At 56.6% G+C, this 15,183-nt stretch overlaps 3 protein-coding genes across 3 annotated transcripts; all 3 read right to left on the bottom strand.

The window, feature by feature from the left end:
* Positions 1 to 5,934: 5,934 nt before the first annotated feature.
* C1QB (complement C1q B chain) lies at positions 5,935 to 8,169 on the bottom strand. Its single transcript, XM_080631116.1, has 3 exons — positions 8,086 to 8,169; positions 6,874 to 7,033; positions 5,935 to 6,552 (listed from the first exon to the last, which is right to left on the bottom strand). Exons 2-3 carry the CDS (start codon positions 7,031 to 7,033, stop codon positions 5,978 to 5,980), a joined length of 735 nt encoding a protein of 244 aa, XP_080487242.1. The 5' UTR covers positions 8,086 to 8,169; the 3' UTR covers positions 5,935 to 5,977.
* A 1,053-nt stretch (positions 8,170 to 9,222) lies between these two features.
* On the bottom strand, positions 9,223 to 11,068 carry C1QC (complement C1q C chain). The gene is made up of 3 exons (XM_080631115.1): positions 11,033 to 11,068; positions 10,391 to 10,586; positions 9,223 to 10,156 (listed from the first exon to the last, which is right to left on the bottom strand). The coding sequence occupies exons 2-3, from the start codon at positions 10,569 to 10,571 to the stop codon at positions 9,600 to 9,602; spliced, it is 738 nt and encodes a 245-aa protein (XP_080487241.1). The 5' UTR covers positions 10,572 to 10,586; positions 11,033 to 11,068; the 3' UTR covers positions 9,223 to 9,599.
* Positions 11,069 to 12,674: 1,606 nt separating this feature from the next.
* On the bottom strand, positions 12,675 to 14,801 carry C1QA (complement C1q A chain; the record flags this gene model as incomplete). Its single annotated transcript, XM_080631114.1, is given in 4 exon segments — positions 12,675 to 13,649; positions 13,787 to 13,958; positions 14,689 to 14,789; positions 14,792 to 14,801. Coding segments are annotated over 4 exon segments (852 nt in total). The 3' UTR covers positions 12,675 to 13,080.
* Between the last annotated feature and the right edge of the window lie 382 nt (positions 14,802 to 15,183).

The following is a 15,183-nucleotide window of genomic DNA, read 5'->3' on the forward strand; positions in this document are numbered from 1 at the left end:
TGTAACTCAGCAGGGTCAGTTCCTCCCTATGGGGAAACTGAGGCATCTGGGGGGAGTGTCATTGATTCGTCCCCAGTCACTCCCAGGAGCCAGTAGTGGAAGGAAGAAGAGCTTTGCCTTTCCCTTTTCTTGCAAACCACAGAAAACCTCAGGGGAGGAGAGCAGGGCCTCCCAGACCCACATTGTCACATCTCCAGTGCTGGTTTAGGGGTTTGGCCAACAGAGGCAGAGAGGATCCCCAGCACGGCAACTGGTCTGAGCTCAGGAACCATGGGGCATCTGCATGCATGGGATGGGGGAAACCCCAGCTCATTGAGATGCATCCCTAAGGAGTGAAGGACATGCACAGGGACAGGCAGGACCAAGCCGTGCTCACAGCAGGCTCTCCTGCATCCCCTTCTGCTGCTGCTCCATGTAGGGGCAGAGACTGGGGGAGATGCTGCTGATGTGGAGATGCAGGAGGGTGGGAGGCAGCAGGAAGCGGAGCGGAAGGAGCCGAGCTCGACGTTGAGCTGTGCCTGGAGCTGAACGCTGGCCAGGCTCTCCATCCCCGCACATCCCCATGGAAACCTTGGCCTTGTAGGTCACCGATGGCCACTCTGGTCCAAGCAGCCTCCCACATGGATGAAGCCACTCTCCATCACCCAAAGCTGCAAAGGGGCGAGGGATGGAGCCCTTCCCAACCGCTGCACCCCACACCCCAGGGTCAGGGATGCCTGAGCATCCTCTCCCCTGGCAGCATCCCTGCCTCCCCTGGGGCTGTGTGTGTGGGGTGCTCCAGCAGCAGCATCACACCACCCAGTTCTGCAGGTCCTTCCCCTCCTTCGCTCCCTTCGCAGCGCAAGTGCCCTGAATGCTCCATTTGAAGCTAATTTCGGCTGAAATCTGGTTTGCTTTCCAGCGTTGCTGCTTTAAATTGGAGAGATTGACCTTGTAGCAGGAGGTGACATGCAGATGCACATCAGCAGCCCGTCAGAGCGGGCAGCGGGGGCCGGGGGGGCTGCGGAGCTGCCTCGGGGGCAGGCCAACTATTTTATGAGTAATTTAATATCTGGAACACAGACTTCATTCCCAGAGATCTGCAGGGGAAAGAAAGAGCCTTTCTGCAGCCCTGTAAAGGCTGCTCCTCATAAGGAGGCAGAGCAGGAATAAAGGGCTGGGACTTAACCCCTTGGTGGCCAGCCCGGAGCAGAGTCTCCACAGCTCCCACTGCTTGCAGAGAGGCCAGGGAAAGCAGAAATTCCCTGTGCAGGTCAAGGTGGGAGACAAGCCAGTCCCTATTGCTCCAGGGAAAAGAAGGAACTGCTTCTCACCATTCAAATTCAGATCCAAGCCTGGGTGAGGATAGGGGAAACAAACTTATCAGAAGCCCTGAGGTTAGATCTGGGATAACAGGTACCGAGAACTGATGGGGCTCAGCACAAACAGGTCAACACCTCTGCAAATGCCACAGTGTTCGCTGGTGATGTCAAACCAGGCCGTGGGACCATCATCATCCCTGGCTCAATCTTACTGATAAACAACACAGCCAGGCTTTGATCTCTCCAGTTCAGCTTCACTTCCCATGGGACCTGACAGGCACCTTGCATGCTCCACCTCATCAGATCCTGCCAGAGCCCTCCTTCTGCCTGCACTGGAGCTTCGACACAGTGGAAATCTCCAAAACCCAGGTAGATGACCTGGTCAATGAGAAAATGAACATGAGCCGGCTGCAGTGTGCGCTCGCAGCCCAGAAAGCCAACTGTATCCTGGACTGCATCAAGAGCAGCGTGACCAGCAGGTCCAAGGAGGTGATCCTGCCCCTCTGCTCTGCTCTCGTGAGACCTCACTTGGAGCATTGTGTGCAGTTCTGGTGTCCTCAACATAACAAGGACATGGAGCTGTTGGAACAAGTCCAGAGGAGGCCACGAGGATGATCAGGGGCTGGAGCACCTCCTGTATGGAGACAGGCTGAGAAAGTTGGGGCTGTTCAGCCTGGAGAAGAGAAGCTGCGTGGAGACCTCATAGCAGCCTTCCAGTACCTGAAGGGGGCCTACAAGGATGCTGGGGAGGGACTCTTCATGAGGGACTGTAGTGACAGGACAAGGGGTAACGGGTTCAAACTGAAACAGGGGAAGTTTAGATTGGATCTAAGGAAGAAATTCTTTACTGTGAGGGTGCTGAGGCACTGGAATGGGTTGCCCAGGGAGGTTGTGAATGCTCCATCCTTGGCGGTGTTCAAGGCCAGGTTGGATGAGGCCTTGGGTGCCATGGTTTAGTGTGAGGTGTCCCTGCCCATGGCAGGGGGATTGGAACTGGATGATCTTAAGGTCCTTTCCAACCCTGACTGTTCTATGATTCTGTGATGCAAGGGAAACCTCCGTGTGAGGATGTTCTTGCTGATCCCTGATGCCAGGTGACAGGAAGGGTGGATTTTAGCATCCTGACAGCTCTCTATCAGTGTCTTGGCACATCAGTGGATTTGCTCCCAAATGTGCCTGGTTGTTGAGAGTCCGCATAGAGTGACCATCACATGTGCTGCTTTTTGGTGTGATCTGGTACATGATGGGGCAGGGTGCTGGGTGACATGGCCATGGTGCTTCTGGTTAACTCTGTCCCACCTCCAAGCACCCCATGTCTGCTTAGGGCAAAATGCTTACACCCCGAAACCTCCTGCTCTGAAATCACCTCAAAGCACCACCCGCCTCGACATCTGCTCAGCATCTGGTGGCCTCTGCATCTTGGTGGAGGCCCGACGCCACAGGCGAGGGTCACAGCACCACCTGGTGAAGCTCCACGGCTTAGCTTTGGTGGGACCGCGAGGAAGAGCCGGGCTCATCATGGAATGGAAAGAAAAGTCCAAAGGGAGGGAAGGGGAGCAGAATGTGCGCGTCAGGGCAGGCCTGCAGGGAGCACACATAGGGCAGGGTGAGTGCGCATGGGTGCACGGTGTGAGCACGCACTGAGCAGTCAATACGTGCGTGGAGCAGGATGAGTGTGCACGGGTGGGAGCGTGCACACGCACCGGTGCAAGTACACAGGGGGCATGCAGAGAGCACTGGGACAGCTCTGCCATGTCCCGGGTGAGAGCAAAGCCTGCAGCTCTCTGCAATGGGTGCAGTCAGGGCCAGGTTAAAGTTTGGAGGGTGGCAAGAGCCCACGGGCGAGATGTAAAGGATTAACTAAAGATGCAAATCAGTCCTTTCCCTGAGACAGTGAATGCGGAGCCCTGTGATACAGGCTCCTCCTCTGGGTGGTCCCTTGGGAGGGGGCACCTGCATTTTGGCTCTGGTCTCCGTGTGTGCTGTAATAGCTGGGGAGAAGGGGTCCTCTCGTGGTGGGGTGGAGACCTCAAGTCTTCCTGCAGGGGCAGAAGCACCCTGCCCACACTGAGTGGCCATGGATGAACTGAACAGGGATGCTGCATGGACCACCAGCCACCCCAGCACTCACAGCCCTCTGTTCTCATTTCCTCATCCATTCTGGATACCTGAGAGCTTGTGCTGCTCCATGGCCCATGCACTAGTAACTTCCAAGGAGCAGACAGCTGCCATTCCATGATGCTCATGCCTGTGGTGGCATTAGGGATGCTGGCTGAGACCCGTGGCAGGAGCTGTGGACCTCTGTGTTCTGGCTGCGTAAGTGAGGTGCACTTCAGAGACAGTTTTGGTACCTGCATTGCCCTCTGACTCTCCAGGTACAGCCAAGACCCTGGAAACCCTTTGGCTTGTGCTGGTGTTAGGTCAGACATCAGTTTTACAAATCAAAGCAGCTCCACTCCAGAGGGGTCCTGACAAAGACCTTTTCAAAAGTCCAAAATGATCACATCAATTACTCAGAAGGCAGAAAGCTTTATCGTGCTGTTCACCAGCATCCCAGATCCCTTCCTGCTTCAGGTACCTCCTGCCCCCGCCTGCCCTATTGCATGGGGTTAACCCGTGCCAGAGGAAGGACTTTGCATTTGTCTCCATCAAATGTCAGTAGGGTCCTGCCAGCTCACCTCTCCAGCCTGCCAAGGCTCCTTCATTGGCAGCCCTGTCCTCCTTGGCTTGCTGACTCCTGCAGACCTGCTGAGGGCTCAGGAGACTGAGCTGGTGTTTGCTGCCCAGCCTGGTTTTGGGGTCAAAACTCTTTCCCCCCCCCCTGCCCTGCTGACCCGGTTGTATTTGGGATGCTGCATCTCCAGCTGCAGAACGGCACAAGTGATGCAGCTGCATTCTAAAGGCATCGCAGTGCTCCCGCACAGCGGGATCTTTGGGATGCAATTGCCAAGCATCTCTTCTGACGTGGGGCAGAGCTCTGGGGACACGGGGCGGCTGCACCCCAGGGGACAGAAGCCACAGATTTTGCTGGGGAAGGGACGCAGCGCGGATGGTGATAGGAGGAAGCATTAACCCTGCCCGGTGCCTCCTCGAAGGCAAAGCCTCGCCTCCCGCTCCTGCCCGGTCCCTGCGAGCGCTGCTCTCCCAGCCTGCGGGACAGGGATGCCAGGGCTGATCCAGTCTCCAGTGCCATCTGCCGGCGATTTACCCAGGACAAACTGGAGCCTTCAAGCTGGCTGCACCAGCGCTGGTCTCTGCACTGTGCAGGGCAGTAATGCGGGGCCCTGGACCCACAGGCAGACCCCGAGAGTTCAGTGGCAATGCTCCATAAAATCCAGTCCATATCCGACCCCCATACCCCTTTATCATCCCCTTCATCAAGCCCCTTTCAAATCCCAGACCCCCACAAATATTCTTCTCTTCTATGTAGTGAGTGCCCTGTGGACACCCCAATGGGCTTCACAACCCAGCACAGCCGGGCTGGAGGCTGCAGGCAACCTGCCCACCCAGGTACAATGACGGATTGTCACCTTCCCCAGGGATGGGGACATTCCTGGGGTCCTCAGCTCTGGAGGTCCTTGGGTCCATCAGCTCTACTGTTAATAAAGACATCTCTGAGAGGGCTTGATTGTGCTTTAGGACTTCACAGAATCATAGAACCCCAGCCTGGTTTGGGTTGGAAGGGACCTTAAAGCTCCTCCAGCTCCAACCCCTGCCATGGGCAGGGACACCTTCCACTGGAGCAGCTTGCTCCAAGCCCCTGTGTCCAACCTGGCCTTGAACACTGCCAGGGATGGGGCAGCCACAGCTTCTCTGGGCACCCTGGGCCAGCGCCTCAGCACCCTCACAGGGAAGAGCTTCTGCCTAAGAGCTCATCTCAGTCTCCCCTCGGGCAGGTTCAAGCCATTCCCCTTGGCCTGTCCCTACAGGCCCTTGTCCCAAGCCCCTCTCCAGCTTTCTTGTAGGCTCAGGGTAGCCATGTAGATTTGCATGTCCTCTGCTGGCAATACAAGGCTGCTCTGGACACTCCCCAGCTGCACCAAGGGATAGCTGTGTGCTCACCCCTTCCGTCATGGCATTGAGCTCTGGCTTCCCCATCACGGCTCATCTTGGCACAAGCTTCCACAAGCTTCTCTGGATATTACAGTTACCACCACCCAAAACGAAAGTTCTAGAAGAGGTTGGTGTCCCCACATCCAATGAGCCTCAGGACTCTCCAGTACAACGCTGTCTCCAGCATCTCCCCATCTACCACCTGTACCCAGTGGCTGCAGTTTTCTCACTGTGTTGTGTGTCCTGCCTCCTGCTAGAGACCATGTTTTCCTCTCTGTTTTCCTAACCCTGGGCTGAGACCTTTGCTATGTGGCTCTGTGACAGTGATCTGCAGCAGGAACTGCATGAGTTATCTGGCTCTGCTCAGCACTAATGAGTCCAGGTTGCACTCAGGGGTGTGAGAAGCAGTGCGCTGAATATCTGAGTATTATTGTGGGGGACAGAGGCAAATCCCAAGCAGGAAGGAATCAGCAGCACAAAGAGCTGTCATTTAATGAGCAAGAGCAGCAGCTACGTGCTTAAGGCCCTAAATCTGGAGCAAAGATTCAGATTTCCAGGGAAGTCCTCAGCCCTGGGGGGATAAGCCAGCTACAGGAGAAAGAATGCAGAACACCCTCAGGAGACTAAGCATCGGGGAAGATGAGGAAGCCAGAGAAGATGCTGTCGGACCCTTCTATCCCCACCAGGGAGTTCTTCTCTGTTGGCTCCAGCCAGATGGACTCGTTGGCTGCCAACTTGAGGACCACGCCACCCGTGGTGACCTGGTAGCTGCCCTGCACGTAGTCACAGAAGGTCACCACCTTCTCACCCCTGCTGCCACCCCGGCCCCTTTTCATGCTGAGGCACAGGTTGCCCCTGGACGTGACGTGGTAGGTGAAGTAGTAGATGCCAGGGATGCGGCAGAGGAAGCGGCCGTACCGGTTCTCGTAGTGGCCCTTCTCGTTGGTGATGACGCGGTCGAAGCGGATGGGCTGCTCCCGGCGTGGGTAGGGGCCGATGGTCCTGGCAGCAGAGAAGGCGGACTTGTGGGTGGCCTTGTAGTCACCAGGATCCCCCGGAAGGCCAGGGATTCCCATAGGACCTGGTAATCCCCTTGAACCAGGGGGGCCCTTGGGGCCAATCTTCCCAGGGTACCCTGGTAGTCCTGGGTCTCCCTTCTCCCCAATGTCTCCTTCATGATCCACCTGGCCAGGGGGACCTAGAGAGCAGAAGAAAGAGTCATTGTGGTCTCAGCCGATCCCCACGGGTCTGCAGAGGGCACTGAGAAGGAAACCACCAGTACCTGCGTGGAGTGAGGGTCAATGGAGAGCCCTACCTGCCTGGCATCAGTGACGCACCCTGCTTTCGTTCCTCCAGTCTGTCCCTTTTTTCCCCCGAGCATCACCCCCACCTGATAGCCCCCTATAGTCACTGGTGGAAAATGGATTGCTTTCCTAGGACCATGCACCCGGCATTGCCTTTTCCTGCTCTTGGCATTCCAGAGATGACATTTTCCCCAATGGCAACCTCTCCTCCTTACCTCGGTCACCCTTTAGGCCATTCTCCCCATCTCTGCCGTTGCTTCCAGGCCGTCCTGGTGACCCTGGGATGCCTGGGATGCTGCCATAGGTGTTGCAGAGGGTGGAACTTGCAAGCTGCCCTCCAGCCAGCCAGATCAGCATCGCCCACAGGGTCTGCATCTGCTGGAGCACAGAAGGACATTGAGCGGCTTGGCTTGTGCAATGGGAGGGATGGGGCAGGCGCTCTGTGCTGCTCTGGAGGACAATAGCTAGAAGCACATCTGGGTAATGCCGTCAGGGAGGGAAAACATCCTGCTCCAGAGCCAAATCTACTCTCCTGATGGCCTTGGAGGGACCAACCCTTTTGGGCATGGGAGGGTTTGTCAGTCTCTTCTTGCTTTTAAAGGACCAGTATACAAGTGCCCAGAGCTTCAGTCCCATGAATATCTGGGGACAGGTTAGCCTGGCCCAGGGGTCTGATGCCAGCCTGGCCATGCTGCTGCCACAGGCATGTGCTGCAGGTCCCCACTGCTCCCTCAGAGGAGAAATTCTCCCCCTCCACCTTAGGATCACTCCTGCAGGGTAAAATCCTTCCCCATGCAGGAACAGTTTCTCATCTGCAAGCTCTTGCTTCCCACCAGCATATCTGCGGGACAGCAATCCTTGCAGGTTGCAATGAAATCCCCAACCCTGCCCTCCAACCCCTGTGAGCTCCTGTTGTGTTCTGCCACATGCCTGCTGCATCCCAGGAGCATTTCTGTATCAAACCAGCCTTACTGGGACAGCCATATGGGCTTCTGGTCCCTGCGGTCCCATCCTCCTTCTGCCCTCCCTGCATCTCACAGCTCGGCTCCTTTCCCCAGCTCCTGGTGCAGCTGTGTGCGTGGTGAGCACTGCACGTTCCAGGGCTGTATCTGGACCCCACATCACCCCGGCACGCTCACTCACTGGCCTCAGGTGGAATTTCCCAGCCCCTTTCAGACTGATGCTCAGACGCTGATCTCCCTGCTGGGCCTTTGTCATCTCCCCTTTCGTCTCCCCCTTCCCCAGGTGGAGCAGGAGCGGTCGAGGTCCCATCAGGGATCTCCACCACCTGCAGCCCAGCAGCCCCCTTTCTCTTCTGCTCCATGCAAGGCGTCAAGGACCAGGAACCTGATGCTGCCAGGTTCCCCACGGTGCTCCTACCTGCAGGGTGGAGTTGGGGCTCAGCCTTGCCCATGTCTTGCTCTTACCTTGATGTTCTCGTTGCACAGACGGGGAGATGGGGCAGGACACACCAGCGTCCTGCTTGGAAATGCCTACATGGAGAAGCAGAAGTTTGCTGGAAGGGTTATTGTGAAAGCTTCTGAGCCACATCCCTTTTTTATCTTTAGCTCCTACCCTCTCTTCAGTGGCACTTTCACATCCGCCACGATGCTGTCCATCAGCTCAGCAGAACACGCCATCCCCAAGCAGCACCCTGTGACCCCAGGCGTGCAGCTGTGGCCTTGGGGAGCAGAGGGATGTCTGCTCTGCCCTGCAGGCTCCCTGGGTCATGCTGGCTATGGGGAATGCTGCCATGGGCTCCAGACAAGTTTGGGGTAACCCCTCAGGAGTGCAGAAATGTGCATGCGTTGAACTGTCATCCCCCAGGCTTCTCTGCACATACCCAGCTCAGACCAGAGGATGCTACAGGGTCTCAATATAAATCACCTTGAATCTGTTCTCCAGGCTTTCCTAAATGCCGAGGATGGGAAGCGATTCCGTCCTGTGGTAAAAGCATTTCCAGTCCTGCTTTCTGCTGATGCTTGCGGTGGTGAAGCACAGGACGTTCATGGGTGATGACCTCCTTTTCCACTGCACAAAGTGTGCCACCAGGAGGACTCTTCTGGTGGGCTTTGGTGGGCTTTGTAACCTCCAAAGCCTCCAAAGCCACAGGCTCAGGGAAACCAGTGCTTCCCCTGCCCTGAACCTGTTAAGGCTGGGATGTCCCAGCCACCAGAGGCATGGCTATGAGGTGTGCTGTGTGCTCTGTGGCCCTCTGCAATTGAACTGGAGGGGAACAGGAGTACAAGGGCCCCTACCTGGAGGAGTCTTGGTTCCCCCTGACCTAGGGACATGGGCACACGAATTACCCCCTTCCTGCAACCAGTGTGGCTGTGAGTCCTACCCCACCGAGCAAAGCCAGGGTGGTGAATGGTGTGTGATGCTCTGATGCTGAACATGGACAAGCCAGGGAGCACTTGGGGCTGTTCTGATGCCACATATGCACACAACATTCACCCAGACCTACATGGGCTCCACCTACAAGTCATGGAGGAACAAACCCGCTGGGCCACATGCACTGGGGAAAGTTTTATTGACACTTTCCATAGCTGGGTGATGGCAAAGGCGCTGCTGCAGACCTGCTTCAAGACACATGGCTGTCCTGCTGGGAAGGGGAAAGGTGCAGAGAGACCTCTGCCTCAGTCAGGTTATATGGGGTTCTCAGGCTGGATGCACGTGACAGTGCCAGCAGCACCCTGGGGGCTTGACACCATCACTCTGGGTGCAGATGCATCCGGATGTGCCTGTTTGCCCCATTCAGTGGCCGCATGTGCTCGGTCCCCAGGCCTGGCCATTGTGTTTGGGGCTAGGGCTGACGTCTCCACTGGGGCTTCCCACCCAACAGAGAAACCTGGAGCATCAGCAACAGCCTGGCACAAGCAGCAGGATTTGCAGGGCAGAGCAAAGAGGTCAGCATGCTGGGATGGGCTCTGGTGGTCCTCTAGTCCGGGAAAAGCAGGAACCCAGAGAAGATGCTGTCAGAGTTGCCGATGCCCACCATGCCATTGTAGTCGTTCACTGTCAGCCAGACCTGGTTCCCAGCATCCAGGTGGAGGAGGATCCCACCAGAGCTGACCTGCATGGTGTTGGTCTTGTGGTCACAGAAGCTGGCCATCTTGATCTCATCCTTGTGCAGGATGACACAGAGGTTGGCTGTCTGCGAGGTGTGGAAGACAAAGTAGTAGAGGCTGGAGATCCTGCAGGTGAACTTGCCCGTGGTGGTGTTGTAGTCATGGTTGGTGTTGGTGATGACGTGGTTGAACACCACGGGGATGTTCTTCAAGGGGTACTCACCCGTCTGCCTCGTCACTGAAAATGCTGACTGCTGCTTCTGCTCGTAGCTGCCCGGCAATCCCGGCTCTCCAGCCATGCCAGGGTCTCCAGGGTCTCCAGGGGCACCAGGGGGACCCATGGGGCCATTCTTGCCTGGTAAACCAGGGCTGCCTGGTTCCCCTTTCATGCCCTTGGGACCTCGTGTTGCAGGAGTGGCGGGGATTCCTGTGGTGAAAGGGAGCGAGCATCAACGGCAGGATGTGGGGAGAGGCTCTCCTCTAATCCCTTCCCTCAGACAGGGGAGGGTTGTTGTCTCTCTCCAGCTGCTTTTCCTCCTGCCCTGTCCACAGAGGATGCTCTCCTTATGCCTGTAAACCAAGGCAGAGCAGCCATGGAGGACCCAATGGACCCCATTGGACCCCGATGGAACCTCTGTGGTTCCCCTCCTTGTTTACTCACCTGGCTCGCCTTTGGCTCCCTTCAGCCCATCCCGGCCATCCTTGCCCGGCAGACCTGGCATACCTGGCAGGCCTGGAACCCCATAGCAGCTGTGATGGGCATCTCCGGTCACAGCAGACCCCAGATTCAGGAGCAGGAGGGCGAGGACCAAACGGAGCTGCTCCCAGGAGCTCTGCCCCATTTTGGTGCTCTGGAGCTTGGAAAGGGAAAGAAAGTGTTGCAGACTGGGGGCATTGCATGGTGGCTTCCAGGCCATGGGACAAAGGAGGTGCTATGAGGCTGACTGCACCAGGAGCTCCTGGCTGTGATGGCTGAGCCCTCAAGGTCCCCCTCATTCCAACCGCCAGGTGGTGGACCCCAGTGATCCCCCCCTCCTCCAGCAGCATCCTCACTTCCCTGGCTCTGCCCATCAGGTTCAAGCCCCCCTCAGCTGAGGATCTCCCAAGACAATCCTTGGCCCATAGGAACAGGTCTTCCCCCAGCAAGACCCGTGTGCATCTCCTCCCCATGACATGTGTGCAGCCTGGCCGTGCCTGTGTCTCCTCCGCCTCCCCTCACACAGCCCAGTGCTGTGCCATACTGATGGACTCCCAGCCCCCATGCAGCCCACCCCAAACAGATGGACCCCGCAGCACCTCTTACCTCTGGTGGGGGCTTCAGTGGTGCTGAGCCCTCTGGCTGCTGTGAGCACTGCCTCCGGCACAGCAAAGCGTGTGTGAGTCCGTGCCACCCTCCCTGAGGAAGTCTCAGAGTTAGGAAAGGGCCCTTGGGGACCCAGGAGCCCCAGATGGGTTTCACATCCTCCTGACTGGTTGCTTCCTCTGAGCAAGCACTTTCCTGTCCATCCAGCCAGATCTGTACTTGTGCCACTGCTGCACATCCTGAACTGATTTCTGAGCAGCAAGGCAGTGAACGGATAGGGAGCAGAGCCCCATGTAGTGCAATGAAGGGCTTGTGCAAGGTCATTGCCTGGCTCTGATGGGACCACGCGGCACCCTCAGGCAATGGCACTGAAGGATGTTTCTCCTTCTTTCTGACCCGCAGGCCATCAGTCCTCCCTGTACCTTGCCCTGTGCTCCACCACCTCTGCTGGGTACTGGCTTTGCTGGGAACCCAGAAACCCTGGTGAGGATATTGCCCCTTACTGCTGAGCTGACCTCCTCCTCACTACTCCAGCAATGGGGACATCTGATCGTCCAACATGTGTGTAGCAGCCCCAGGGTATGGCACCTACATGGATTCTTGTTCTTGTGGTTTAAACCCAGACAGCAACTACGAGCCACAGAGCTGTTCAGTCACAGCCCCCTGCCATGGTGGGATGGGGAGAGTCGGAGACAAGGTAAAATCCATGGGTTGGGATAAGAAGAATTCAATAACTAAGATAAAGTACCATATAATGCTAATGCTAATGCTAATACCAATGAAAAGGGAGGTAACAAAGAGACAGAGATGAAACAAAAAAATACAACCAGCAAACAACACTGATGCACAATACGATTGCTCACCACCCATGGATGCCCATCCCAATCCCAAGCAGTGATGCCTCCTGGCCAGCTCCCCCCAATTTCTATACTGGGCATGATGTGCTGTGGTGTGGAATACATGAGAGACTGAAAAGCCCTTGATCAGGGTAAGTGCTACTGAGCAACAACTAAACCATCAGCATGTTATCAGCATTGCTCTCAGACTAAGGCCTAAACACAGCACTGCACCAGCTACTAGGAAGCAAATTAACTCTGTAACAGCTGAAACCAGGGCACTTCTCTGATGCCTTCTGGCTGCCTGATACCTGCACCGGCCTGCAGTACTGCCCACTAGTCTCACCCTGCTCCCCCAGGAGAGAAGAGCATCACCTCAACACTCCACCGCCATCATCCCACAACCACACCATCCACCCTGAGGTCCCTGTCACTCCTTGCTGAAAGGCTGGAGGACCACAGCTGCTTTTCCGCTTCCTGGGAGAGTTTGGGTACCAAAGGGTACCATGTGGGTGAAGTGCATGGTCTTCCTGTATCTACCCTTGTACAGGGCAGCTGCCTTCAACTCATCCAAGAAAGGACACACATCGGCTAGTCCCAGACATTTCCTGTTCCTCCCTGTAATTGCTCTGCTCGTACATTCAGTCTCTCCTGTCCCTCTGCCTTTGCAGTTGGGCTCTGTGGTTGGCCAGGGGCTGGAAGGGATCACTTCTCCCACTGGGCAGCTTGGGAACAGACCCAGGACAATGATGGTTTGGGGAAGACACATGAATAGGAAAGAAAAGCCAAGCAGCTGTTGTGGAAGAAGGGTTTATTTATGCAGATGGAGAACGGTGTGAGAAGCAGCAGTGGCTGGGTGCCAGAAAGGCGTTTGCAATGGTTGGTGTAGCAGAAGCAGTGGCACGCAGTGATTTCCCACTCAGGAGTGAAGAACTGTAGCTGGTAAAGTTGTCTCCAGAGACAATCGGACTTCTCCAGTGTGGGGTCTGAAAGCCCTCTGCCTCCAGGATGGAGTGAGAAGGCTCACATGGAGGTAACTGCTCCAGTGCTGACCCATAGCCTGGCCACTCTGTGACACTTGTGGAAGCACAGGACCCATCTGGTGACTCAGTTTTGCAGCCATCTGTGTTTGCTGTGGTACTGAACCATCCCGTGCACTCGCAGGGGGAGCCACCATGCAGGCAGGCAGGTCTGGGCTGGTGGATGGACCCATCAGCCCATCAGCGGGTAGAGCATGAAGCCACTGAAGACGCTGTCTGCCTCGGAGCCGCTGTAGATCATGCTGCCCCGAGCAGGGTCGGTGCTGAGGGAGACCCGGTCCCCCTGTGCCAGGCTGAGCACGCTGCTGCCCGAGTTCACCTGCAGCATCTGGCGGCTGTTGGAGTCGCAGAAGCTGACCACGTTCTCTCTGTTTTTGGTGATGCTCAGGCAGAGGTCACCACTGGAGATCACCTGGTAGGAGAAGTAGTAGATCCCGGGGATGCGGCAGGTGAACTCCCCGGTCTGGGGGCTGTAGGAGCTCTCCTGGTTGGTGATGATGTTGTCGAACACCACGGTGCTGCCCCTGGACGGTGGGGACCTCCGCGAGGCAGAGAAGGCAGGATGCGGCTGCTCCAGGACATTGCCAGCTTTCCCCTTGTGGCCCTTTGGCCCTGGCTGCCCAGCGAACCCAGGGAGGCCAGGTAGGCCATGGTAGCCCCTGTTCCCTGGGATGCCAGGAGGCCCTGGCTCACCTGCATCCCCTTTCAGTCCCTGGATGCCCGTCCTCTGTGCTGATCTCCCTGCAGAGAGGTGGTGAGCGGGAGAAGTTCATGTGTGTCTGTCATAACCTGAGCTACTCCCACAGCCCGTGATGCTGCTACCAAGGGGCCTGGGGCTCCTAGGTCACCTGCACTGTACATCCCCAGCTCCCCCTTACCTGGCTCTCCCATGTCACCCTTCTGCCCCGGCCTCCCATCAAGGCCAGGGACTCCGGGGAAGCCGTCCTTGCCATCTGGTGCCCGGCACACACCATCCTCCATCAGGACCATGCCCAGCAGTGCTGCCAGGGTGCTGGTCGCCAGCCAAAGCCCAGGGTGCATCCTGCCTCCCTACAGACACAAGGGTGAAGGAACTGGGGATGGAGGCAAGCACACAGCAAACACCCCTTGGATGCACACACATCAGGTGCATCCGCTGATCTACCATGGCACCCGTGTGTTGTTCAGTACAGATAGGACACCACATTCAGTAGTGAAAATAACTTCACAGAAGGATTTTAAGAGTGTTTCCTTATGTGATCTGAAACCAGTGATGTTACAGAAAATCTGACGTGTGGCCATGGCAGGACTGTGGGATTGGAAAACACGGGACATGAAGCACAGCATAAACGCTTTGCATGCCCTTGGGATGGGTGGTTGCTTGTCAGATGCTTGCAGGGAAGTGTTGAAGCACTGAGATATGAGCAGTGGTCCCATGAGATAGAGACCACAAGAGAGGAAGCGGTGCAAAAAGACACAACAGAGGAGGGATAAACAGGAAAGGGATAAACAGGCAGAAAGAGATCCGTCTGTCCAACACATAGAGCTGGGAGACAGAAGGGATGTCCTGAGCACACAGACCTGCCCCAAAACCTGAGGTGCTCAGCCTGGAACAAGCCTGCAGAACCCAGCGATGTCCCCAGCCACATGGAGCAAGGACAGATTACTGCAGCCCTCCCTTCCCCCTGGCATCGTATTCTCCTCCTTTTCCTACTCGTGGAGGAGGCAAGTGGGGCAGGGAGCAAGGACCAGTGAGTGTTGGCAGAGGAGGCACATGTCCCTTGCTGCTGGGGTGACTTACCTCCTTGCTGGGATGAATGAAGACAGAGCAGTCTGAGCAGCAGCTCTCCTTGCTAGAAGCTTTTCCCTGTGAGCAGAGAGGAAGAGAAGCAGGGTGAGGGGATGTACTTGCATGCACGGTGGTTTGCCTGGTTGGGGAAGAGGAGTGCCAAGTTTCGCTGTCTCTGCATGAGAAACTTGTTCCCTTTCCTGCTGTGCTGGGCACAGTCAGGGAACAGCTTGGTCAGCAGAAGTGCAGGACCACAGCGCGCCCAGCCTAGCCCAAGGCGCCGTCCCTGCAGCAGCAACCAGCAGTGGCTGGGCACAAAGCAACACAAAGGTGGAGACTGCCCAAAGGCATCCCACAGCTCTATCACTGCAGGAGGGGATAGGAGGTGTGAGCATGAGGCGGCATCCAAGGGATGCTCGCTGTGGGGATCACTCTGGGTAGCTCCTGGGCTGGGTGATGGGCACAGCGTGACTGTCACTGGTACCCAGCCTTGTCATCGCTGCTGCT

Source organism: Psittacula echo (assembly GCF_963264785.1).
Source record: "Psittacula echo genome assembly, chromosome: 17".
NCBI lineage: Eukaryota > Metazoa > Chordata > Aves > Psittaciformes > Psittacidae > Psittacula > Psittacula echo.